This window comes from Seriola dumerili, unplaced genomic scaffold (assembly GCF_002260705.1).
Source record: "Seriola dumerili isolate Sdu_G_001 unplaced genomic scaffold, Sdu_1.0 BDQW01000290.1, whole genome shotgun sequence".
NCBI classification, from domain to species: Eukaryota; Metazoa; Chordata; class Actinopteri; order Carangiformes; family Carangidae; genus Seriola; species Seriola dumerili.
The window spans coordinates 4684845-4712256 of NW_019174545.1; the positions used below are offsets into that span (position 1 = coordinate 4684845).

The window sequence follows — 27412 nt, forward strand, 5'->3', positions numbered from 1 at the left end:
CATGGATGTTAACAAATAGAGCAAACTGTGCATTTATTAACATTTTTTTAGCATTTACTTTTGGTAGCCTCTGCATCAAATGTATTGATGTAGCAAATGTGAAAGAGCCAAGAATACAACTTGTAGCTTTTCATGTCTCAATTTCAGCACCCTCTGAAAACAAACACCTGCACACTCTCACCCACGCTGTGTGCTACGAGTTATTTGGTTTCCAGCACGAATCAGGTAGAAACAGACTGCAGGGGACTTCCTGGTCAAGTAACCTTACACCTAAAGGTCCAATGGCATTGTCATTTCACGGCGATAGGTTCCCCAGCAGGTCTGGGGTGATATACCCTACAGGCATAGCAGGTAGGGCCTTGAGGGGGTGCTGGGGCAGGCAGGGAGGGGGAGAATGGTGGGGAGGGGGGTTGAGGAGCAGACTATGCTGACTGTCCACCTCCTGTACCACTGTGTAGTCTGCGACAGGAGCCAAGAACTGGGACTGGGGAGAGTCAGGAAGAATGTAAGGTGATCGATTATCCTCCACTGTGGCTGCGGGTTTGGTTTCCAGTGGCTGAGGGTGTATGGTTTGGTACCCCTCACCAGGCATGGGGGAGCTAGGGGGAGTGCTGATCTGCCGGGCATTGCTCTCTGTGGTATAGCCGCTTCCCTCAGGATTCACTACCAGCAGCTGAAACTGCAGCTCTTTCTGCTTCTTTTCCTCGGTCTCATCACTGTCTTCACCCTCTTTTCCTTTCTTCTGCATTTCCTCCTCTGTGGCAGAGGTGCTCTCCTGGATTCTGAGTTGCTGGCCGGGAGAAAGCACAACACCTCCGGAGGGCATAACATTGCTGACTTGGGCATAGAAGTCTGTGTTGACCCAAGTTTGGGGCCCTGCAGTTTGGGTTTGGACGAGGGGCCTCTCGCCTCTCTCTGGGGTTGGGGCTCTTTCTACCGCGTCAAGGGAGGCTTCTCCGTCCTCGGGTTGGCCTGGCAGCAGGGTGGCCATCAGCATTAGGGTGTCTTGGTCGGGCAGATCTGGGTCATAGCAGCTGGCCCTGCCTGAGTCATCATCAGGGAAGCTGGGGGAGAGGGAAACAGGTGGAAAACGGGATGAAATTCATATTTAAAAAAGCCCTCTGAAAACATGAAAACACTGCCTTCACAAGAGAACCTCTGCAGTACCTAATGGCGTTGGCGCACCCTATGTTCATGTGGTGGCTGACAGGTTGGGACAGACTGAGGAGCCTCTGGGTGTCTGAGCCCTGGTTGTCCTCCTTCTCCCCAGTGTCTGCATCCACAGCATCCACCTCGATGAACTCCACCCATGGCTCGTCTTGGTAGAAATCTGGCGCATATGTGGGCAGGCCACCCATACCTCCACTCAGGATAAAATTCAGCTCGTCCAGCTTCCCCTTCTGCATGTGCACAAATTTGTGCATACATTTAGTGTGTGAGGCAATCAGGAAGCAGATATCCATATAATAATAAAAGGCCTACCTTTTTCTATTCTCTACACAGCAATGTAATTTTAGTATCAGCTGCACCAAAAACACTTTTTGTTTCACCCTTTGTGTTATTGTGAAATAGCAGCATTATTATTATCAAGACTTTTTTTTCTGAGGTTCAGGGTTGAAGTTGGATTATAAAGAGCAAACAGGCTGCATGTTAAACGCATCCCATATCCTCTGGCAATAATATACCCTCAACACAATGATGAACCACAACCCTCCTCATGTCTTATTATTATACCTCAGTGGTCCTCCTGTCCTTGTGCTTTCAGATTATTTATGGACATTTTTTTATTTGATTGTTGACACAGATGATAAACAAGCAGTGATTGGGAGAGGGACAGTGGGTGGTGTGATGATTACGTGGCCTAATGTGCCTCAGCCAACTGAGCCACATGGACGCCCAGTTAGTGTCTGTTTTTGATCAACATTACAATGGAAATGTAATAAAAAAAACAGTGGTTACACAACACTTTATACAATCACTTTACTGAATAAACAATGCACAAATCCACGTGTTGACTGCTGTGAACTATTGATGGCTACAATTTCTCTCTCTGTGCATGTGCAGTACAAAAGAATATATGTATTAGAGGCTGACTGATACTGCATTTTCGAAAGTAAAAAATTATATATAATCACAATATAGAAGCTAACATTTATTTTGAAATACATAATGCAAATTCTTTAAAAGTGGTTATTAAAAGGCATATATACAATGTGGGATGTTTCACAGTTGAGGTCTGTGGGGGTAAACTATGAAATGGTTACACTATATAAATATATATATATATATATATATATACGTAGCTGGAATATACCAGTAACCAGTGTCACTAATCTGTGACAAGCTAGCTAAAACCAGCCATGCCAATGTATCACTTGGGTGAAATAAATTAATGAATGGATGAATGAATGAAAGACAAGGCAGAATAACAAAACAGACATAAATGTACCTTTAACAGCTCTGGATCAATGCCTTTAATTTTGGGTGCAGGAACAGGTGGCAACAGAATTATCATGAATCTGTAGGGGGGAGGAAGAAGAGGAGGAAGTAATGAAGATAATCGGTTGCCAGTATTTGGTGTATGCATGTGAGTGAGTGAGTGAGTGTGTGTGTGTGTGTGTGTGTGTGTGTGGGTGTGGGGCATGACAGATGAGGCCACACTAAGAGTGGCACGGCAAAATCTGCTGCTGATTTAGCAAACATCTTGCCTGTTGTCAGTAGAGGTTGAATGAGTTTTAGACACTATAAAGGAGAGAGAGAGAGGAAGAGAGAGTGAGAGAGAGAGAGAGAGAGAGAGAGAGAGAGAGAGAGAGAGAGAGAGAGAAGATGTTCCTACCTGTGCTGTTGAGAGACGACAATCAGCATGATGAGTATGAGGATGCCCACAGTCCCGAAAATAAGAATAAGTGTGAGTGGGAAAGTAGTCTCTAAAAAAAAAAAAAACACAGAACCCATCATCATCATCATCATCATCATCATCATCATCATCATCATCATCATCATCATCATCATCACAAGTACAAAGTTCAAGGTTGTTCCAAGCGATGCACTCTGAAGTGAACGAGCCAACGGGGCCTGTCATATTTATTTATTACATCTGTTCCACCCTTGACCCACCATGATTTTACCTCTGCTGGAAACTTGAATGAAGATGGAGTCACTGAACTCTCCAAACTTAATGAAGGCCTGCATCCTGCAGCGGATGTGCACCTCGTACTCTTTTCCTATGTGCAGACCATAGATTGTCTGCTGGGTGTGCCGCTGCATCTCCAACTGAAGTACAGAAACACATGGGAAGGAGAGAGAGAGAGAGAGAGAGAGAGAGAGAGAGAGAGAGAGAGAGAGAGAGAGAGAGAGAGAGAGACAGAGAGAGAGAGAGAGAGAGAGACAGAGAGAGAGAGAACAAAAACACTGTTTAAAAAAGTGATTTTTGTTGCATTTTAATTCATCAGAAAAAGGATGCAGCAACACTGACAGAAACACTGAAGCTGACTTAAGCTAAATAGGGTGTCAAGAGCTCTGTGTTTATTTTTGGTACCTGTATCTGTGACCTTACCAAAGGTGCAATTGTTGAGTCATTTCAGATACATTAGACAGAGCACATGCTGTTATAATAGAGGGCTCTAAAGCGGTTTCCAAGTCTTGCATTTCTCAGACTGGCTAGCCAAGTGGTAATGAATATGAGCCTGTACAAGGTCCCATGGCCTCTGACCTACAGATCCCTCCCTTCACTTCCTTCAGAGAGGCTGTGTTCTCCCAGAGGGCCTTGCTCCGGCTTCCACTGCCTTGCCAACAGAGCTACACCGCATTTTAGCCACGACACTTGAGGGGGGAGGGGAAAGGAAACACGACACTCTGCCTCTATGACCTACCTACAATTTACTTTTAAGGGGGTGCATGAGTGTTTGCATTTGTGAGAGCTTGTGTATGTGCACAGAGCCATTTTGTAAAGTTTTACAGGGTGTGTTTACATGTGTTAGCACATGCAGTACTGTGTGTGTGTGTGTGTCTGTGTGTGTGTGTGTGTGTGTGTGTCTGTGTGCATAAAAGCAAGGGAGGGGGAGAGAGAATTTAAGAGCAAGTAAAAGAGAGAACACTCACTGCTTCCCAGTTTGTGGAATTTCTCTCTCTGTACTGGATCTCGTACTCAATGCGCATCCAGCCCGCCCCAACGTCTGCAGAGGGCGGGGGCTCCCAGTTGACCATGACATCATAACTTAGCCCAGAGGGACTTACATTCAGGATGGTCCAGTTTAGAGACACTGGTGGGTCGGGACGCACTGCAAGGAAAAGGGTAAAAGTTCAGTTTGAACAGAACAAAAACTATAGCAAGCTATTAATACCACTGAACATTCATGAATTCATTAATGGCTTTGACTGCATTATTTGTAGATGAACAAATAAAGAATTATACTTAATCAAAGACACCACTGTATATGTTCTATAAGTCAATGCATTTAAAAAATCTGAAGTATAAAATGGAGGTCACCTGTATGTTAACGTGCTGGTGCTATGTGCTGTATATCAACATACTGCAAGTTTCGCCAGTCTCCTCTGATAACAAGCATTTTGTAAAAATCAAACTCACTGGTTTAAAACTAATAAACTCAACATGTTCACAAGTATGCCAGTCTTAGCCTCACCGGCTGTGGGCCTAAACATGTAAGGGTTGTGTTAAAGGTGGCATGGGAGGAAAAGCCAGGCGGTCATGCCAATCTGCTGACTGGATTACAACATATTGTGTGTACCGTGTTGATATTTTGACCTGAGCTTCGTTTAAGGAAGATCAAGCAAAATTCATGTGTGTTCAAAAAACCTGGGAATTCACTGGAAAGCCACCTATTGCAAACTGATATTTCTAGGGTATAAGGAGAAACTTTTGCCTGATGGTAGCACAAGCAGGGAGCTAATTAAAAACACAAGGACTATGACTCATGTGGGGACCATTAATATCAACAGCAATCTTCCTGGAGATGCTGCCAGCAGCTGATGAGATATCTTTCTCCGGACATGAAATTGTTGGACGAACGGCTGGACCAAATGACCAAACATTCATGTCCTTTTTACAATACACGTACTGTAGGTTCAGTGGTTCAAAAGACAACATTGAATGTTATCTTTTTTTTTTTTTTTTAAACATGCTGATAATCAATTTTCACACATGAGAAGAGATAATAAGAAAAATAATTTTCTATGGAAGAGATAACAGCAAACATATGACATTGCCATGTGATAATAGAAAATCTATCAGCATTGGCTACAGTCCTGGTTAGATAAATACCATCAGACATCAAAACATTTACTGTGTAAACACTGTGTATCTGATGTGTGATATTGACAAGCATGTGACATTTGCTGGTCTAGCTGATATGTGGCAGCAAGTACCATTTCCTGGAAACCTTCAGTGCAGGTAATCTATCATACTAGACCATGCTTCATACTGTTAAATCGCAAAAATAAGGACATACGCACACATGTTGGTTACTAACCAATATTTTCCACAGTGAAACAGTCGTCGTCACTGAAAAAGGTGATGTTGTTTTGGCCGCGGAGCTGCATGCAGTAGGGGATCCAAATAGATGTGTGGTTTACATCAAAGTAGCACTCCCGCTTTGAATGGATATACTCTGGACACTCTTTCCATTCACTGGTTGGAGACCTGAAGGATAGAAACAAATGCATTAAGTACTCCACATGCAAAACTATTGCTTGGCTTCCTCCAGCTTAAGTACACAGAGTGGTGACCACACTCACTCTTTCTTAAGGTAGAAGACTCTGAGTGCTCCGGGGGAGGACAGGTTGTGGAAGTCGCCTGGACTCCACCAACAGCGGAATGTCTCCTGGTCCCTCGATATGCACTCTGTGAAATGAGGCTCAAGGGGGCCTGCGAGACAGTGAGAGAAAGACAAGGGTCAGAGACAGACAACACAGAGCAACTCAGACTGCATTAGGCTGATGAATCACCTTTACTGAGGTCTATCCACCCTGTAACAGTTTAGATTCATCAATGCAAGAACACTGATAAAGCCTAACCTCTGTTACCCTCACTCTTCCTTGAACCATCGCCGCTGCGAATCGACACAAACAACAATCACTTTCTTCACAACAGAGATGAGTAAAATAGCTGCAATCCTATCTAAACAAAAATGTAAGGGTGAGGGAACACGCCAGAGTGTGAGGTAATAACACCACGATATAATAACAACATCTCAAGTTCAACACCCATCCTTGAGGGATTGAGAGACCGTCAATAAAATGTTCTAGTCATAAACTTCTGAGATTGAGTGTGATGCTTTGTTTATGCACAAAGGGCTGTTATACAAATTCAAATGCCTCCGTACCATATGATAACATGATATATGAAGTATTTGACTAACAGAAGCTACATTTTCTCGATGAAGATATTCACATATCCATATGTCTTTGAAGCAGGTGTGTTGGAAAGGTTCTTTTGAAGACCATTACAGTCCGGCAAATGTGTAAACATACTTTATTCTTCTTTCTAACAAACTTGCACTCACACCCTGCATTGCAGGAGCATCACATTTGTAGTGATGGAGATTACACCTGCACGTAGCTGCCAGCTGCCTCGAGAAAAACACACACACCACCCAGATGGAAGCGAACGTCATGAGCAACACTCTCCGCTGGCAGGAGATAAGACTAACTTACAGTCTGCAGTGAGTGACGTTGCATCGATTTTCAGTCGCCATGCCTTTATAACCTGCAGATCTATCCACACACATTTCATACCATTCGTCCTGTGCCCCACCCCGAGGCCCCTGACTCAGCCCTTTCCACCTCTCCTTCGGCACCCTGTCACTCCTCATCACCAATCCCCTACCACCTCCCTCTCCTGACAGTGAGGCCATGCAGCTTCTCATCCAGCGCAGAGCGCCGGGGTTTTGGTGCAACCATAAATAAGCAACTGAAGGTATCATCGATTTTCTGCTCCACCCTCTCTACCCCCAGCTCTCTCTCCTCACTGGCTGCAGCATAAATCACACACAGAACCAGAACATAAACATGCTTTTCAGAACACAAGGCAAGGAATTAAAGACGGAGTGGAGCAGACCAATATCGTCGGATAGTTTTTGAGTTTCTAAACGTAAAATCAAAACGATCTCCGCATACACTTACTCAAGGCTGCTAAATCTCACTTGAAGAGATAAAATCTTATGCTACCAGCATGTGCATACATACATACACCATTTGCACACAGACACAAACCTGCTCAGCATGCATCCCCAATTAACATAAAAACACACTTCTAACCACAAACACCACAACAAAGCAACCAAGCCCCAACCCCCGGGCAGGTCAGACTGCACACACACTCATAATTTATTCATACAGAATTTACACCATTTCTTTGATTACTTTGCTTACTTTCTATTTGATGCCAGTGTAACTTCATAATTCACCGCATTCCTATGCCGTTTTGCCTCTAGCCCCCCCCTTCAAATCACCCGCCCGCCCTGCTCTCCACCTTCCCTCCCTTCATCTTCTGCATACTGTCGTGGTTCCCAGAGCTTTGCTATTTCAACTTGCCCTCCCTCCCCCATCCAGCAAATTCCAGCTGCCACCATCAAAGAGGTTTCTGCAGACACTGAATGCAAAGGAGAGCTTAAAAACTACAGCAGGACAGGTTAGGAAAAAAAAAAGTTAAGTCAAATAACACCTTGGGAATCCATGTACCTAGGTTGATATATATCTCTTGATGCCTGGGAATGTTAAGGTCAGCAACTTTTCAGGCGTTTGTTATAATAACGTTGTTCCTAAATACATGTCTACACTGTTATTCATTCATTTGTGTACTTTCATCACTGGTTACTTCCAAAGATTTAATCCTTTAAGCTGTTGCTCATGTGAAACTATTTACATTGTATGACAAACTTTTTTGTGTGAATGTCATCTCGCAGCTGTTGTACTAGTCTGGGTGGAGAAGACCCGAAAGCACACAGACAGATAGTGTTTTTGAAAGTTAGCCTGTCCATAAAGAATGGGGCTCTGCTGGTAAAAGTCATAGGGTACATCCATTTAAAAAAAAAAGAAAAAAAGAAAAAAGAAAGTTGTTTGCCTGGTTGGATGGCAGTCGAATCTGAAGTGTGTCAAAGGTAAAAGGTTGTGCGGCAACACCTGGAAAAGTCGCACATTCTCACCTGATTCTCAGTGTCTCTTTCTCCTACTCAGTTGCCGACTTTCATACTTCTTCTCTTGCTGCTTCATATCTGATATCATAAAGTTTAATGCTGTTTAAAAAAAGAAAAACCTTCTCACCATACCGTCTTTTTCAGAGGTTAAAACAAAGGAAAATGAGTTGTTCAAGTTGTAACTGGCTCACAAGCCAGGGGGCAACGTCTTGACAGCTCGATGCTGATTACCTGCCATGCATAGGCTGTTAATTTTGTTGTAGGGCCTTACTTGTAGATTTCTTTCGTACTAATATATAACCATCACAGAGCCTCAGTGATGAGAAGCTAAATCCTGCCTGTACCTGCCAGCTGCCATTAAGTGACAGCTGAAAGCCTTCGGCTAGAAGAAAAAAAACTAATTTTGTGTGTATGTGTATGTGTGTATGTGCAGCCTGATAAACAACTCTTTGCTTCACGTCCTGTCTTCATCAATCCATACAGAGGAGCTAGGAAACCACTTATCTACCTTGATGTCAGCTTTAGCCATTAAGGTTTAAAATCCACTAAAAAGCCTAAAAAAAGCACTCTTCCCTCCAGCCCTCGCGCCAGCTGGCAAACAGCACTAAAAAGGCGGTGAGAGAGGTGCGACCGGGCTTTATCAGTTATCGCACTGTGAAATGCTTGACCGTCATGAGGAGTGCCAGGAAAATGAGGCTATGACGCTATGAATTACCACCTTTTCCAGTTCATTTGCAGATTTAAGCTAGTGTTGTGGTTAAACGCTTGAAAGGAGACAGGAGATATGAGAGATGAAGAGCGAGGAAGAGAGAGAAACAGATGGATGGCAACAGTCAGATCTTTGGCTGCAAAACTGAAATGCTGTTGAGATTAAAATTTATGTCATTATATAACATTGACATTAACATATGGGGAAAGATATGTTTCCCTTGATGAAAACAGGAATTTAAACCAGAACATTTCTCTGTCTCTGGAGATGATTAATTTTCTGTGGTGTCCCTCAGGGTTCAATTTTGGGTCTGTTACTGTTCTTTGTATATACTATGTGTTACCACTAGGAAAAATGACTGGCAGAAACAAAATCAGTTTTAGCTGCTATTAATATTTAGCGATGACAATGAGCTGAGCAGAAATATGTCAGGAGATTAAATAGTGGATGAATCTTAATTTAAAAAAATTTTTAAAAAATCAGCCATTGCAGCTATGTGTCAGACCATACATTAGGAATCTGCATGTGATGATCACAAATTGTATTTCAATAGCATCTAAAATTAGGCACTCCTGGAGAAAAAATTTGTGGGCCAATATCCTCCCAGACTTGACAACTGCCATTAACTGCATCTTCCAATCTCTGAGATTGGTATTTTCCATCTGCAGTTAGTGCTGAATGCTGCTGCTGAAACATAGAGAAAATATTTTATATTTGCAGTTGTTTTTTCCTGAGTGGTTTATTTTTAAAGCATTACATAGATAAACCTAATCATCTATTACCTTAGGACTACATGTACTGTTTGTGAGCAGGTTGTTTTTTTTTTGTTTTTTTTACTTAAGCTACAATAAAATAACAAAAAATACACACAGATTGGTAGACACAAACACTAGCTTTAAGGGCCATGAATGTCTCTTCATTGTGGTATTAGCACATAATTGATTTGATTGCCCTATGCTTGAAGAGAACACACACACACACGGGTGCTGAACAGTAGAATCCTGTTGTCGCTGGTCACTTCACTCGCACAGCTCGTATTCTGCTCTTGACTGAGTGTGTAAACACAATTACACGACACTCAAAGTGCCGCTGCGAGTCTCAATTTAACCCATATAGTATTCACTTGCTTTATGCGCTGCTTTAGTACAGTTAAGTAAACTTCACAGACATATTTGGTACTGCTGTTCAGCATGGCCGACTTCTGACTGACCACTGCAGCACCCAAGCAAGACATCACTTCCTGTGCTGCACCACCATCAGGCTGTGTGTGTGTGTGTGTGTGTGTGTGTGTGTGTGTGTGTGTATGTGTGTGTTTCTGTTAAGCAGATGGAGAAATTGGCAGCACACACTGAGATTGTGTGAATAAAAGTGCCTCTCAGTGTGCACATGCCAAGTTCTACATATCCCTGTACCACAGCCCTAACAGACACAGATGCAATTTTCTGCAACACACAATAGTAGAGGTGTTAATGCACGTGCAGGAGATGGCATCGTTTGTCTTTCATAGGGAACATTTCTGGGATGATGAGGAGGGGAAATTAATGAGATGAGAGAAAAAGATGGGGAGAGGCGAGTGACAAATTTAAACAGGAATTTACTTTATTTCACAAATTCTCCCATGCTTTTTCTACATGTATTTCATTTTTGGGTGGATAAAAATAAATAAAGAGCTTCAAATTGAGCTCAATAGTGGAGGTTCAATGTTGAGTCAAGAGGCCATGTGGCATTTGAGAGAGCCAGAAAGTGCGAGTAGTGGGCCAGAAGAGAGGGGGAGAAAGCTGAGAGACTGCAACAAGATACAAACAAGGGAATGTAAACAGGTGATATAAATAACAGCCAACATGCACACACAGTTTCACACATAAGTGCACAGACACACACAAATGCACACACACTGAACTTCCACCTTCAAAACAAAAACCGACAAAGAATATCAAAGTGCCATTGTCCAATTCCTTGAATATGTCCTGCCTTTCCTCCCAGTTACACAACAGGACCTATGGCTTTGCTTCCCTATTAGAGTTTGGGCCCACAGGATGACAAGTTCTCGCTCCATCTGATCCTCATTCCCATCAGTGTTCTTAGCTTTGAAGTCTAACAGACACAATCTGGTGTGTTTAACCATGCAGTGACCCAGTCAGCTTACTCTGGTCCCAGCAATTTTTTAGCCTGAACTAATGATGTTAATCTCCCCTAATGCCATTACAGCCCAGGGTATTGGTTTAGTTATGTCATATTATGTCCAAGTGAGAGTAAATATAGATGAGCAGGGGTGTCTGGCTTGTAGCATGGACACCTGCACATCCTGTGCACACACATTTTCTCTCCTCACCTTTCGTTGTCTGTCTTTTTTTATCGTGGCTTGTTCCACTAGGCTGCCATCCACACTTCAGTAGGGTGTCAGACATTTTCACATGGGACAAGGCCACATGTTAAATTCAGCTGCTGCCTGTGTGGCCTTACAGTAAGGTGTGAGATCCCCATTTCAGATATGAGTGAGAATGACTCCATGGCCATTTCTTTTTAAATAACTGACACTCTAAAACTCTTGTCTTTAACTCAGGAAATTACACTATTTTAATTATTTTATGCCTTCATCACAGTTGATCACTCCATCCTCTTGGACCGCCTCAAGCACGCTGTTGGCATTTGGGGACAGGCCCTTCAGTGGTTTGCCTCCAACCTTCAAGACAGATCAACTCTTAGAATTGATAATGTGTCACCTTCCTCTGCACCCATCTCCTGTGAAGTGCCACAAGGCTCCATATTAAGTTCCATTTCATTTTCCCTTTATATGTTTCCTTTGGGGTCTATCTTTAGAAAACATACCTCCTGGGTATCGTTAAAATTTTAACAGTACAACTATTTTTTACCAATATAGCCTATCAATCCGGTATTTTAAAGGTACTCTTATCAGTTATTTTGTAAGAAAAAAAAAAATTAAGAACAGAATTAACACGCTGCTTTATTTTTTCACATTTACATTCTTGAGTAGCAAACTTCAGCAGCATTGTTTTGAACAAATCACCATTATAGACTGATTTTGTAATGATGGAAATGTAAAATAAATGTAATAAAAAATGATTTACTACAGGACTTTGTCTTTGACAGTATTTTTACAGTATTGATGCTCTGCCTGGTCCAGATTAAATTTAAGAACACACCCATAACAATCAGAGGGCTAATGGTTACTTTTCATCATTAACCCATGTTCGTATAATGCAGTTGACTGTGTGTGTGGGCTCCAAGCAGCTGGCATACAGAAAAACACCTGGAGTAAAGTCAAATGAACTAAGAGCAATAGGTGATCAAAAACTGGACATTTCTCCACCTGTATGTGATGGACTTTCTCTAGATGTTTCCAAGAGATTTTTATGAAAGGTATAAAATGTGCCTCTGCTAATGTGTGAACAAATGATTTAATTCTTTATGAAAAACAATAGTGGAGAAGTCTACATTACACAGCAAATGCTGCACATTAAATGGGTGAAGTGATTGATGAAACCATCATTGACTAACTACACTGATAACAAGATGAGGATCTGTCTGATGCAGCTCGGTAGGTGATCAATTGATTGCATCACTCTGCTTTGTGGTAACTGATCAAAGCTAATTGTCACAATCTTGAAAGAAGAAAGACGAAAGAACCTGAAATTTTTAAGTTAGGAATAGTAGAGACAAAGAGCCCAGTTAGTCACAGTCGGGTGCCGATGTGTGAGAAAAAGAAAATGCTGCTGCACTGCAGGTCAGACACCAAGCTGGAGTTAGTTTCATAATCACCAGTTGGGCAAACATTTCACCCATTATTTTACCCACTGAAAAATATGAGTAAAGAACAATATCATACATTTTTATTAATTTACCATACCTGTCTAGACATATGGAATGAACAGCTGGACATACTGTTGAACAAGGTTATGAGGTTGTAGTGTTAAGATTTTTTGTAATTTGATATTGAAAAATTAAGTGTCCTTTTGATCTTTCTTAATTAAGAAAGTTTCACTTTCACTTTTGCTCTTTTACATTTACTTTCCCTTTAAACTCACTTTCGTTAAGCTAAGGACATGTGGCCTACACACTGCTGCTGGATCTGCTTCTTTGCATCGATCCCTCCATTACAGAGCATTTCTTCAACCATGTATTCTCCCTCCCACCATCTCACAGTAGGCCTATGCAATTCTCTCTCTTCCCTTTAAAGTTTCCAACTTTATGCTTAACTTCAAACAGCATATCCCACACAAGGTCTCAATTTCGCTGCTCAGAGCAAACACACCCACGGCTTGTCTTTGAAGCAGATGTAACTGTAGATTGTGTGTACAAGCCAGGCAGACCAAACCTCTGCACGGTTACCACTGGTTACCACCTCTGTGGCCAAGAACACAGCCTCACACAACAGGATCAATCTATGGGCCTGAGGAGCGAGTCCTCCTGAGACACACAGGCAGACACTCAGGGAAGGCTGGGGGAAAGAAAAAGCAAGTGTGTGTGTGTTGTGTGTGTGTGTGTGTGTGTGTGTGTGTGTGTGTGAAAGAACAAGATCAAGACAAATGGCTGCCACTGGCTATAATTACTCTGGTAAGCCTTTAAATATATAGGAGCATTTCCAAAAGTCTACTCTTGGCTTGTTGTGTGGCTCGACTGACAACAGACATAAAAATGCGGTAGAAACAGTATAACCCACAAAATTCCAGGAAGGCTCTTAAATGAAACAACAAAATGATTTTAAACAATCCCAAAAGCGCAGTGTTGAGGGTTATTGACCTGCTCAACAAGATCCAATGATTTCTGCAACATACTGGATGTATCTGAGAGAAAGAGTGGTGGGTAAAAGGTCAGATATAGACTGTTTTAGTGGAGAAAACAGGTGTCGGGATCAGAGATTGTACAGTGGTAAACTTGAGAAAGGCACAGGCTGCGTGTGTTTGCTCGCGCTATCAGTGGGTGCTTTGTGTTTACAGATGTTTCAACGGTTGTTGAGGAAGACCAGGGCAACATTACCACAGAGCTCGCTCGAGACCATTTTGACATTTGAAGGTGGACCAGTCAGAATGTTTGATGGTGCGACCTCAGCACGTTATCCGTGGTTTGTCTGGGAGCTTATCGGAAAGGTAATGTGAACCCACAGAGATAAAGACATTTGCTGCAGTTTGTGAGCAAATTACAAAGTCAAAGGCAGAATGCCTGAGTGCAAAGGCACAGAGATCAAAACTCTGAGCTTTTACCAATTTACAGAAGAGTGCAGGCACACCCATCTGTATTACACTAGTGCTTTTAATATGACATGGCATCTTAAAATGTAATCAGACAATGTGCTGAAATCAGCTGTTTTGTGTGAATATTAAAATCATATTCATAATATAACGTTTTATACACATTACTGGTAGGCCTTGCCTTGTTTTCACATGCTGTCACGTGACTGTGGCAGTATCTTGACAGGACACGACCTCTGATTCTCAGGTGGGATTCTCACTCAGCTTCACCAAACTAACAAAGTCCCTTACCTTACAGAGGCTGTTGCCCCCCACCCCACCCACCCAGACTGAGACCACAATCAATTAATTTAAATACAGGTTGTTCACACAGAAATACCACAGGTTCAACAGGTTCTTCAATAGAAAAGAAGAGGTGGGGCTGATTCACAACCAAAACCTGCTAAACAGAGAAATGTGGCTACCAGCACTGGCACCAAACAGATTTTTGCTTGGAAAGGCCAAAATTTATTTCAACACTTCAATAGAACAATGTGTTCAGAACACATATTAATTGAACCAACGTTCTTGAACTTCTGTGCCACATCGGCAGTTTATTTTCCCCAAAACTGAACCATTTGATCACTGGGTTTGAGAAAGCGGCAGACTGTATAAGTCACTGCAGGCTTCAACATTTATCAGTCAACATATAGAATTAATGATGGCAAAAATCTCTGCCCAGACAAAGCCCCCGCCCCCAGAAAAGCAGAGAAGAAGATTTGGTCTTAGGTTGGCAGAGGATGCCAAAGGACAGAACTGTTTTTCACTAAATCCACTCAAAGAAAAGTACTCTAGTGAAGCAGCAAATAATTTCCCCAACATAAATAATAATGCTGCTCAGGGGCACCATGGAAATATGGCAAAATTACTGATGAAAAAATAATCGCTTGCTCGCTTCTACACTCCTACTGATCACTTATCAGTAAGGATGTGCCACATTCACATAATGATATGCATGGTCCTATGGTCAAATCCCAACATCAGAAATACCCTGCTAAAAAAAAAAAAAAAACACTACAATCTTAAATGGCATTAAATGTGTCATAGCTTTTCCATAATGATATAAACTAGATGTGTCCCGCCATTTATGTAATCTCTCTCAATGGGATCATCAGTACAGAAAGTTTGTTTGTACCAGTGCAAATGGAAAATACTAAGAAATCATTTATATGTGCTAAGTACACGTGCATGTACCCAGTAAACCCACATGTATAGGCCCTCATTCAGTGCCCATATCACACAGCCAAATTTCCCACAGCGCTTGACCAGGTAACATGCGTGCTTTCCATTCTAGCAACAGGTGCTGCAGCCGCCTGACAGGCTGCCCAGAGATGGTTTGGAGGTCTCTCAGGTCTCTGTCTATTGCTGTCTGGCTCACTTGTTAATGGCAATGAGCAGATGCACCTAAGAATATACTGGTAAAATGGTGACTTGCCAAAATGTTCAGCGACAGAAAGACAGAAAGAAAGAATTTTAAAACCGGTACATCTAGTTGAACCATTTTATATGTTATTTAATCAAATCAATGACCCAATGGCATGTGGATAAACTGCTAATTCAATGTTTTTGTCCAATAATCCTTACCAAAAAAAAAAAAATGCATTGCCTGACTTTCCACCATTTCAACTTGAAGGAAAGAAACATCATTTTCACATCAGGGTGTGCAAGATTAAAAAGACGCCTAAAAATAAAAACAGTAGCAACATGTTTGGAGACATTTTCTGGCAAAGTGAACAGCAGAATTGATCCCTTCTTGGAAGTTGCAGTATCTTGGCTGTGAGAATTTCTCTAAATCATGTGCCTAGGTAGACTTTAGATAAACAAGAACTGTCTTGGCCAAGGTTGCAGGGCTGCACACTTTCAACCAATTCTAGCCTCAGATGCTTTGACCATTAGTGGAAGACACTAATTCATCATCATCTTCTCTGAGCCAGTTGTGTGTTTGAGACTGAGCCTCAATCGTGGAAACGATGCGGAAAAAGACATCATAATTGAATTTAAAATTCCTATCTCAGACCCCTGTTGCTTTAGGGATTTTTAAGAGGTACACTATTTCAAATTTTAAGTTTGGCCTGTTTCCTCAGCCACAACATTCTTTCACCTAATTATTTCAAATGGTTCAGTGACAGCTGGATTAGCTGGCTGAACATCCTGCATCGTCCTGTTCCTGGACTTTGACAGAGAAGTCCCGACGATATATTTACCCTGGCTCTATTGATCCCGAGCCTGTTTGACTAGCCAAACCAGGAAAGTGCGGCATTTGCTCAACGGTGAACCTTTCCACATGGATCTGAGCAAACACAACATTCTGCAACTGATGTCTGACATAAGATGTGATAACAAGTGTCAACAGAATGTTGCGCGCAAAACCTGAATGACATTTGTTAATGTTTAATGAGGAGAAATTGATAAACTGTCTGAAGGATGATTTGTCTCATATCAATCTATTTTTCTTGCTTATTAGTTTTTACACAAAGCAGTAAAACCAGTTACTCACCTGATGATATTATGTCGAGCCGGTCTATGAGAAATGCAGAACCTGGAGTGGACAGCCAATCCAGGGAGGATATTAGGAGAAGGAGCAGGAGATTGGAGGACGATGACGAGACAGCCATGATGCTGAGGACAGAGACAGAGGGCAGAATGGGAGAGGGACAGAGACACTGTGATTATAATTATCAGTTGGACGCCATGATGACATGCCCATGTGAAAAAAAAAAAACCCTCCTTCCCTCACTCTGAGACTCCCTCTCTCTTTTTCTCTCTTTCTTTCTCTCTGCCCTATGAGCACAAACTGTGGCTGCCATTTATTTTCAGCCGGTGTATGTGAAACCCAACACGAGACAGGGAATAATTAATCATCGTCCCAGGTTTTGCTGCTGTGGTAGTTGGAAGTTGTATGTATGAAGCATGTTTTTCTGTGTAAATGTGTTAAAAGTTATACCCACTTAAAACCATTTTGTTATTGGCTATGATTTTATACAATCATACCTACTGTAGGTTGAGTATGAAATATATATGAAACATAGTAATTGCACCAACTCCACATGTGGTAATATCAAACCTGCATTTCCATTTGCCCATTTGGGGGGTGTCAGAAACAAGCTGTGAATACAACAATGACACATTATCACCTTTTAAGTCAATATGGCAAAACTGTCAGCAAACAGTCAGTTGCTTACGTACACATACAGGAGACACTGAGCCACATTAGCATTCATGGCCACCTTGTGAATGTAAGTTTAACACTCTCCTTGTACCTCTGTTTTTGGTCTCCACCAACTCCTGAGAGACATAAGGCTCAGCAGCCGCTAAAATCTTCCATTATGTTCACCAGCTAGTTGCTATCGTGGTTTATCTGTGGTAAGATTTTCTAATACCAAATCAAAACTATTTCACATTAACAAGTAGCTGTAGTTATGGCTTATGGTGTCATCACATCATCACATGGTTTAGCAAAACACAGGATAATCTAGAAAGGCTTCTTGGCAAAAAATTTGTACCACAGACCAACGCAGTCATATTTCCCCTGAGCCTAACTCCCCTTCTAAAAACTAGACTTGAATTTCCCAACAAAACCTTTAACACAGAAGTGTGGTGACTGCCTCTCTCTCACCCAGGCTATCTACCTACAACTATAATAAGCATATGGACGGTGATATAGAAAAACACTGACAAACTCTTCCCGGTCAATAAGCTGGTGTTGGCGGACAAGTTCTACCAGTCAAGTCCAACCTCTAAATATAGGCCAAACTTTCTGTCCGCACCCTTGGCTATTTACAGCTGTGTCTCCACAACTTTTCACTGGGTAGCCAACAACCCCAAACGTGGAGGCTATGTTTCTGAGGGCAACACTGCCAGTATTTTCCCCAGTTTTGGTGTGGCCTGAAAAAAGCCATATAACTAGTGTGCTACACAGCACATCAAATTCTCATTATGGGGGGAAAAAAGAGTTTGGGCCTAGAAATAGTAAACCAAAAGATCATTTCACAGTATATTTACTTATATAGAGTGACAACAACTGAGCAACAGTGTAGTCACCTCATGCACATTTTCAAGACCAACAAGCTTGGATGGAGCCTTGCAAGACTTACTGGCAAGAAAATCCCTGGGCAAAGTTCATATCAGTGTTCATGTAACAGCATATATCAAACGCTGGCACCTAATTACAGTAAGATTGCCAGCCACTCATTTACTCTGGATTAGATTTACTGCAGATTTTAAAAAAGAAAAATCTACATAAAGTGAAACTACAGCAAAAATAAATAAACCACAAAAACATTGAACCAAGCACATAGAAACAGGAAAAAAAAATCTACTTCATTGCAAAATTCAAGTTGCTCAAAGTTTGTAAAACTGGACACAATGTCAAATGCAAATTTTACTAATGCAATGACCAACAAAATTTTCCATCAATATAAACATTCAGTGTGCGTGTGTGTGTGTGTGTGTGTGTGTGTGTGTGTGTGTGTGTGTGTGTGTGTGTGTGTGTGTGTGTGTTTATGTATTTCAAGTGGCCATACAAGTCCAGTGTAATAATGAAAGAATTCATGTTAGCAAGCAGCAAGCTTGTCTGGCCTCACTAAAAAGCTCCTTTTATTATCAATCACTGCTCATTTTTTTACATCTGACATTTTGCCCAAATCCGTCTTCAGATCCTCTCAGACCCCATCTGTCTTTCTCTCCCATCATCTTTTATTCTAAAATCATAATTGAAAACATCTAATTCTTCTCCCCTCATCAAAAGCTAAAGCACCATTATTATGGTGAACTTAACAACACTTTGATGAGCATTTTCAAACCAGTTTCCTTTATGACTCTGGGAGGATTTAAGTTCTTAGCCTTTTTTTTTCCACACTGCCTTACATTCTTTAATCAGTTGAGGAACCAAAGTTTTATAAAAGGGAGCCAAACAGCCCCTCCATTCCAACATGTGGCCTCATGTTAATCCCAACATTAGTCTCCCCCTCTCTCATGTGAAAGAGTCTGTGAAAGCCCTGGCAAGGCTGGCGCTTCATCTCCAACTCGTTCACGTTTCTCCCCCATTCCTCTCCCACTCTCGGCCAATTACCGGCTCACAGACTCGAGGGAAGGCTGCCTAAGCCAATCAGAAAAGAGGGAGGCTCAGCCCAGGCCGCCTGGGGTCCCTTGATAAACATTTAAGGCCTCTGTGGTCAACCTTCCTTCCACTACCTCTGCCCTATAACACACACACACACACACACACACACACACACACACACACACACACACACACACACACACACACACACACACACACACACACACACACACACGCATGCAACATGAGCGCCTCACACATACTAATACAAAGATGTACATCTTGCCTTGGCACCCTACTGCCAGCACCATGCTTCTCCTATGTTTCCTCAAATCTCTATTAATCATCTGTGTTTGTTCAGAAGGAGCTGACAAGGGAGGGAGGAAGAGGTTAAGAACAGATGGGATGGTGGTGTAAGGGTGAAGCCAAAGAAGAAGAAAGGTTAGGGGGTGAGAGGTCACATCATGTCTGTGTTAGTCCCTTCTATATCTGCAGAAGAAAAGTATTCGCACAGGCACACACACGCACACACGCACGCACACACACACACACAGAGCAATGTTGCAAGCCCAAGTTTAGTATGAGGTTCCACCAAAGACACAGCAGAAAGAGAGGACTGAGTGCACTAATTTGCTAGGGCAGTGGTTCTCAAACTGTGGGGGGTCATTGCAAGGGGGGTGGTGGGCACATGACCCAGGGGGAAAATGTGGAGAGCATGTACAATTTCTTTAAACAATCAGACTTATGAAGAAACAATTTATCCAGACAGAATGACAGCTACATAATGGACAGATCTTTATGAAGTCATATCTTATAATTAATATAATTCATTATAAATATAGTGGGAGAGATTTGGCTCTATTGTGTACAAAAAAAAATTTGAATCAACTCTACTCTCTTTTGGTACCAGGTCCTTTTTTCCCCCACTGCAGATAGCACCCCCTCAATGCAGCATCATTACTATAGCGATGACACATGCAGCCATAGTGGAGTCATCTTCAACAGGACACACACATGAACAACGGAGGCATAGCAAAGAGACACTAAATAGAGAAACGCCTACAACTCCTCAATTTCTGCGGGTTTCCATACTGAAAGTACAGTACAATAACTAACAGAAATGTAACAGGATCTGTCTGATCAATCAGTGAACTGCTGAGTATTCACGTCACCTTTTTGGTATTGACTCGGCTCGCTTGGAACCTCGGTGGAAATGATACCAAAAAAAAAAAAACAGTAACAGGTAAAATGTACAACTTTTGCCCAATGGAAAACCAAAAAAGGTTGAATAGAGTCAAGTTGAGTTGAGCCAGTACCATGCATTGGAAAAGGTCTGTAAAATATATGACGGATGCATTAGGAGTACAGATTAGTATCACATCTTTGTATGCCACTTTTTGAAATATTGTAGATTTTCAAGTTTTCAGTTTTCTCAGTATTACAGTCAGTCCATGTTTTCTTGCTGAGCTATTGTGTTTCTGATCCATTAAGATAAATGATCCATTGCCTGGATGCATTTATTGAAAAAAGAGACAGGACGGTACTAGTCCAGTATTGCAGAAATCTTAATGGTTATCTATAATAACATTAAATTATTTCTCTAAAAATGCTATTCTATAATTATAGCTATTGTTGCTACAAAAGGGTTTCTGAATTTTTAGTAGCTTTGAAAGTACCCTGTTCAATTTTTTGGCCACTAGTAGTGTTATGGAGAAACGTTTTACAAGTGGGTCCATGTTTTGTTTATATCCTGCGTGACGACATACAGAGGAAGACTGCTACCATAAAGACATGCATATAAATAATGCAGTTTAAATATGAATATGATTGTAAACAAAACTGACAATTGCACATCAGCAGTTGCAATTATGGCTTATGAAACTAATATTAATTTTATTACTTCCACTGAGCTGCAAGGAAAGTTTAAATATTTGATACTAACATACATAGTAATTTACAAATATACTACTACGGGTATTGACTTAACATCCTGAAAAACCTGAAAGGCAAAGTAGAAAGTATCGTAAGTGTGTGGATGTTTACTTTGGGTGGAAAGCAGGGATGTAAACTCTACACCATACATTCATTAACATGATTATACAAACGCTTACATCCACACATAAACATATAAAAGCACACAGAAAAACGAGGTTGCCCCTAAATGGGATTATGACCACATGCTGTGATGGACTCTCTCTACACTTACAACCCTCAAAGAGTTGCCAGCCTCAATCTGTGTAAGACACTCATGTGAAACAGGAACGCACACACACTCTTAAGGTAGAAGACAGGGGCATCTGCCTGATGATTAACATCAGCCTTTACAGTTTTTCTTTCCTTATGCCTTTCTCTGTCTCTGACAGCCATAGTGGTTAACTGAGTGGAGTGAAATGCTTAGTCCAGATGAAATAGGGAGGGAAAAGCAGAGAGTGTGACATCATACATTGCCACTAATGTTACTGTAGGTAAAAACAACATGGACAACTCTCTTCAGAGGGAGTCAGACACTCCAAAACTACAGACTCTAACAAAGATATTTCAGTTGACCTCAAGTAAACGCCCCTATGCACTGTGCAGTTTTGGGATGTCTAAGATCAAAGTACACACCTGTGAAAATCTCTCTGAAAGTCATCAATTCAACACAACAGTCCTACGATGCATTGAGAGAAGATATGTATCTTTATTTGCATCATAGCATTAGGATTCATCAGACGATCTGACGCGCCTCAAAATCGATGTCACTCCACCTCACTCAAGACCAAGATTTTACCATACACTTAAACAGCCTTAAAACACAGAACCCCAACATGCTCACTCATAAGTAACTCCATGTAATGAATCTATGAGTTCAATCAAAAAAAAAAAAGGAATTTTTGGTGAAGCTATCGTGGTTTTGGTGGCAGGTGTGTAGGAAAAACCTAATATGGTCTGCACTTACACAAAGCTTTAGTACAAGGTTTTGTACCCAATACTGCTTTTTACTGAAATATTCATTTTATTCACCTTTGCTCCACCTTTTGTCAAATAGTTTTTCGAGGGGCTATAAAAGCAGCACTTGATCCATGCCTTTGGTCTCACAGGCTTTCAGAAATATCATACATTATAAAGACATGCAAGACTACATTAGCCTTTCAGTGACTTTCGGGGGGTTGTAGGCACACCTCATGTCTTTGAACATGAATTTAATACACCCCTTTAGTGCACTGCTGATCTTTCTCTCACCAACTGTCAACTACTTTTCATCCTTTCTTTAGCCCCTGTCTTTCATTCATTGCAGTCCATCTACTGCGACAAATACCCTGGTGCTCCAAGCTCAAAGTGCTTATTTCACTGGGTTTATTGAGGGCTAAAGAGGAAGGAATTGAAGGAAGATATGAATCAATTTAGTATGACCTTGTTAATTACTTTGGAACTAGTCATTGAATTACAAGCCAAACCTACATAACAAAATCCCAAGCTATTCATGGCCTGTCCAGAGGCAATCAACTATAATCATGGGATAAAGTCCATATGAAAAAAGAATGAATTGGTGATGCCACAAGGCATCTTTAATGGGTGGAAAACCACAGAGAGGGTCTAAGAACAAGCGCTTTGAGTAAAATATGCTAATGTTAGTTAGCCAGTGGTGTAGCCAGCATTAAGCTCCAACAAAAAACACACAAGTAGAAAATGTATACCCATAAAAGAGGACCATTGTGCTTTCTTAGATCACCCGACGTTAAAGTGCGAACTCCCCCAATGTGACTTGTCAACTGTGAAATTTTAAGCCAACGCACTCACAAAATGGCCACACGAGACAGGCTGAGAGCAAAGAAAAAGTAAGGTCTGAGTCATTTAAGGTCTGAGTCACCAATTAGAATTTTAGAGAAAAGATGCAGGTGCTCTGAAGAAAAACAAAAGATGCCTGGTGGGCTGAAAATTTGGATGATTTTCCTGATTGTTTTTAGAGTTTGACACAACCAAAAAATAACTACAACTTCAGCAAAATGAGACAAATGTAAACAAAAACTTCAGAATATGTGTTATTTAACTTGATGATATGCACCACATGCAACCCAGCATGCCTTTCACTGTATATCCATACACTCTCAAGCACCTGGCACCCAGTACATTAATGTCATGGAGCATCTTTAATCACTCTGCCTCAGCAAGGTGAGGCTCTACTTTATGCCTGTAAGACAGACATTAGATATTATTTCACAAATATTGTGGAGTGTAACATTGTCATTTCAAACTAATCATGTTTGTGAGTACACATACACAAAGTGGTCCAAGGTCCACTGATGAGTCTCTCAAAGTTACACAAGAATCATGCAAACAGATTTTCTGCCCTCGACCCTTCTTTTCACTGCTGACCTCTTTCTTTAAAATAAACAAAATTTGAGTAAACACACCACAGGTTTCAACATGAGTCTGCATGTTGAGCCAGACAGTGGTGAAGAAGAGTCCACATTGGCAGAGACGCTCAGACAAGAGTTGGGGCCCAAAAACTACAGCAACCAGCTGCTGCTGATAGCCTTGGACTGTTGGATGTACAGTATTTATATACATTAATTAACCTGTGTTCAAAGTGTGTGTGTGTGTGTGTGTGTGTGTGTGTGTGTGTGTGTGTGTGTGTGTGTGTGTGTGTGTGTGTGTGTGTGAATATGAACTGTATGTGTGTGTATGTGTGTGTATGTGTATGTATGTGTATCCATTTTAACCTGTGTGTATGTGTGTGTGTGTGTGTGTGTGTGTGTGTGTGTGTGTGTGTGTGTGTGTGTGTGTATGTGTGTGCATTTTTAACCTGTGTGTATGTGCATCTGTGTGTGCTTTCAGGCATTCAGATCTGGCTACTGGATGGCTCTAATGTCTCCTACTCTTATTTCATAAGAGGGAGTGGAAAACTCAGAGTCAGCACACTGGCATGAGAAGAGCCTCTGCTGGAAGCAGATCAGGACACACATCTGCAAACCCTGCTACAGTTTGTGCGTGTGGAGGCAGGACAGGGAGAGAGAGTGGGTGTTTGTATGTACGCCCGTGCATGTGTGTATGTATAAAATCAAGTGTGCGTATTGGAGTGAGAATAAGACAGATGAAAAGTAAACGCGAGAGACTGAATGCAGAAGAGACAGAGAAAGTGTGCGCTTGTACACATCTGAAAATTGATCTTTGTGGAAAATGTCTGCTTTGCAGCATTCCACTCTCTCTCTCTCTGTGCGTGCGTGTGTGTGTGTGTGTGTGTGTGTGTGTGTGTGTGTGTAAGACATGCAACAATTTGTCTAAGTTATTGAAACTAATAGCTGTGAAGTAAAATTTTACAAAAAAATCAAACTTCTTCATCTGTTACAGCTGCTTGGCATCATTAAAATAATTGGTTACCATGGTTTGGTCATTTCAGAGACAATTACTTCAAACTATTCAGAACTGAAAGTCACAAGTTGACTTACCTGTATGTGGTATGTTTTAATGATTTACTGTCTTTTGAATGATACGCGTTCAGCTGCAGAGTTCAATCCTATCTAAAAGAACACATAAAAGTCTCTATCAACCCACTGTTGTGTTGGAGGACTAAGTATAGATGTGCACGCTCTAATTTGCTCTAAATCCTGCAATTTTCCCTTACTATCAGACGCACAAGCATATCCTGACAACCGTGCACATCACTGAAGTCCAAGTGCACATGGATGTGTGTAGAAATCTAATGCTTTCTCGAGTGATGCACTGCTGTCAAAGGGTATAGAACATAACAGCTGTAATTAATGTTGCATGTGGGTGTGTGGCAAACACTGAGACAGAAACTGATGGAACAGACGTCTCCTCGTCTCATCTATTAAAACATCTCGTACTTCTGTTACCTAGTGGATGCTATAATGGCTGCCTCATCGTGCTTTCTCTGCGTATTAGTACTCACTGAGCCAGCATTCCAACAATAAATCCCATTAAACATGTTTCAGCTATATCCAGGTGAATATTATCAGAAGATGTTGTCTTAAAGGAAAAATGTGCTGGTGAAATGCACAAGATCACACCTGTCAAACAGTGTGGGAGATTGCTGATGATTTTTGTTTTTAAAAGGACTTGGCCTCCAAACTAACGCTATCAAGTTGGACATAATAAACAGGCAGTATTTTAAACAGCTGTGTGGTAATGACCTGGAGCCATTACAGAGGAAGACTGCGAGGAAAGCATTGTTGTTAAGTTAATAAACAAATCACAACTAAATATATGAGACTCAACGGAGCAATAAAAGCACCTCTAAAGAAATGAATTATCCTGCTACAGGGCAAAACAAACCCTTTAAGTAAAAAGAAATTTGACCTGAAACCTGAACAGGTCAAACTGCAAAAAAAAACTTTTTTCCAAAAAAAGAACAACAAAGAAAAAAGAATTCTTTGAGAGGCAGCGTTGTACAGTGCCTTCTATAGTGGCTAAGTCTGCACATTGTATCTAATCACAGTGTGGTGTGCTTCCTAATTAAAACAGCAGAACAGGAAAGGTGTTCTCCTGCGGTCAGTACAACAGTCAGCCAGTCACTGATGAAGAGCAAACAAACTGAGAAGGGAAACTGAAATGAAAAAGCTCTGAAAACTGCTAAAAGCTGAAGCAGGTAGTAGAAATGCAACAGAGGCAAAGGGGGAAAAACATGCAAACTTCTCTTACAGCCAATACTGGATAGTAATCATCTGCACTAAACGAGTGTTATGAATTTAGTTATGTAGTGTGGAAACTATTTAATTATTTAACACTGTTAAATATCTTTTCTTAGTTTCTTTGTATTTTCTTATACTTATTAGTTGGCTCCAGCTCCTCCTAAAACTGCTGATTTTCCCTGTTTCACATCACTTCAAACTGAATTCCCTTGGGACTGTTGATGATCATTTTAAAAGGCATCATCGTGATCTCGTCATGGCAACTTCTAACCGACACTTTTCATTATTGTATTGTGATTTAATAGATCACAAATATTTGAAGAGAGAATCTTGAAAGAAAATCATCTTAATGCACTCCCTCTGCATCCACACCAGACTGTTTCAACTATTAAGCAACACTACAGAATGTTTCTTAATATTCTGGGTTCAGCTGGGTGCTTTGAGATGCTCTTTAAACAGACCCCCAGCATTTCTTTCTCATTTCAGTCACGTTTCCCTTTCTCCCTCCGATTTGATATTTATCTCTATGTTGTTTAAAACAGACTAAATAAAACTCATCAGGTGCTGTCATTAAGGGGAGGAATAACTTACCAGGTAAATAGAGAGAGGCTACATCCGCCAAAACCAACCATGGCTGTCACTTCATCCCATCCCCAGACTGTCCAACTGCTCTCGCAACACCAAATAGCAGCGGAATCTTAGACAACCTCAAGTTTCTGTGATTTTGATGTGGGCTTTTGTTAAGTGTCAAGCAGTGAGCTACGCGTGCTAAAGTTTATGACTGGTGAAAAAAATTACAATGAGTAGGCTGGTGCGTGAAAAATGTAAAGAAATTTAAGCAAAAGTTTCACGGGTCGTGCGTAAGCTGCGAGAAACTGAGTTTTTCAGACATGAGCACAAAAAGATGCATTGAACGCTTTAAAAAAACAAACAAACACAAACGCACTTACTTATATTACGAAGTCTCGAGCTGAAAAACTGCAAGGACAGCGTAGATCGACTTTTCAGAACTTGGTCATCTGATGGCCAGCGTGAGCACCAACAGGCACGAAAAGTCCTGCTGCTTCTTCACCTCAGCCTCGCTCGGCCCGAATAAAGATCTCTCCGATCAGGATTTTCACATCACCCAAAACATTGGATCGGGTTGGTGCCGGTTTCCCTATTGCCGATTTGTGTATTAGGGCCTGTCCGCTGCTCAGTTCATCATCTAGCCTACTTTCAGGGCTGGCTGCACACACCGCGACGCTGAGACACAGCGAGTGTGTGTTTCACATGGCGGTGAAGCGCCCTCATCCGCCAGCAATCCACTCCACTCCATGATGAGCTCAGAGGGGACAGCCAGGGAGAGAGAGAGCCTGCCGGGCCAAACATCCAAAATAAAACCCACTGCTGCCACGCTTACTGTTTAGTGTGCCACTTAGATTAAGTGGCAAATAAACATTTTTAAATAGCTATTGCATGGCATCATATTAGAGCCTTAAAATGTGGGTTAAAAATCTTGACTATACTTTGAATTTTAAACCAATGTCGCTTTTTGCATACTGAAATTTTTAATGTTCTGGCCACGTAGGCACACGCAGTGACAGAAACATAGAAAAAGTATTGAA

At 41.4% G+C, this 27412-nt stretch overlaps 1 protein-coding gene across 1 annotated transcript; it reads right to left on the reverse strand.

Moving 5' to 3' along the window:
- Positions 1–26835, reverse strand: LOC111230808 (growth hormone receptor-like). Its single transcript, XM_022757642.1, has 10 exons — positions 26756–26835; positions 16609–16730; positions 5755–5884; positions 5490–5659; positions 4102–4280; positions 3129–3273; positions 2837–2927; positions 2450–2519; positions 1168–1400; positions 1–1064 (listed from the first exon to the last, which is right to left on the reverse strand). Exons 2-10 carry the CDS (start codon positions 16724–16726, stop codon positions 296–298), a joined length of 1905 nt encoding a protein of 634 aa, XP_022613363.1. The 5' UTR covers positions 16727–16730; positions 26756–26835; the 3' UTR covers positions 1–295.
- Positions 26836–27412: the final 577 nt, after the last annotated feature.

What these genes read in the sequence shown, in the direction of transcription:
- LOC111230808 (XM_022757642.1), bottom strand. Translation starts at nt 16,726, where the DNA reads ATGGCTGTCTCGTCATCGTCCTCCAATCTCCTGCTCCTTCTCCTAATA. An exon ending in CATTCAAGTTTCCAGCAGAG is followed by an intron (nt 2,928 to 3,128) that starts GTAAAATCATGG and finishes TTTTTTTTTTAG; the next exon opens with AGACTACTTTCCCACTCACA. An exon ending in TTGATCCAGAGCTGTTAAAG is followed by an intron (nt 1,401 to 2,449) that starts GTACATTTATGT and finishes GTGCACATGCAG; the next exon opens with AAGGGGAAGCTGGACGAGCT.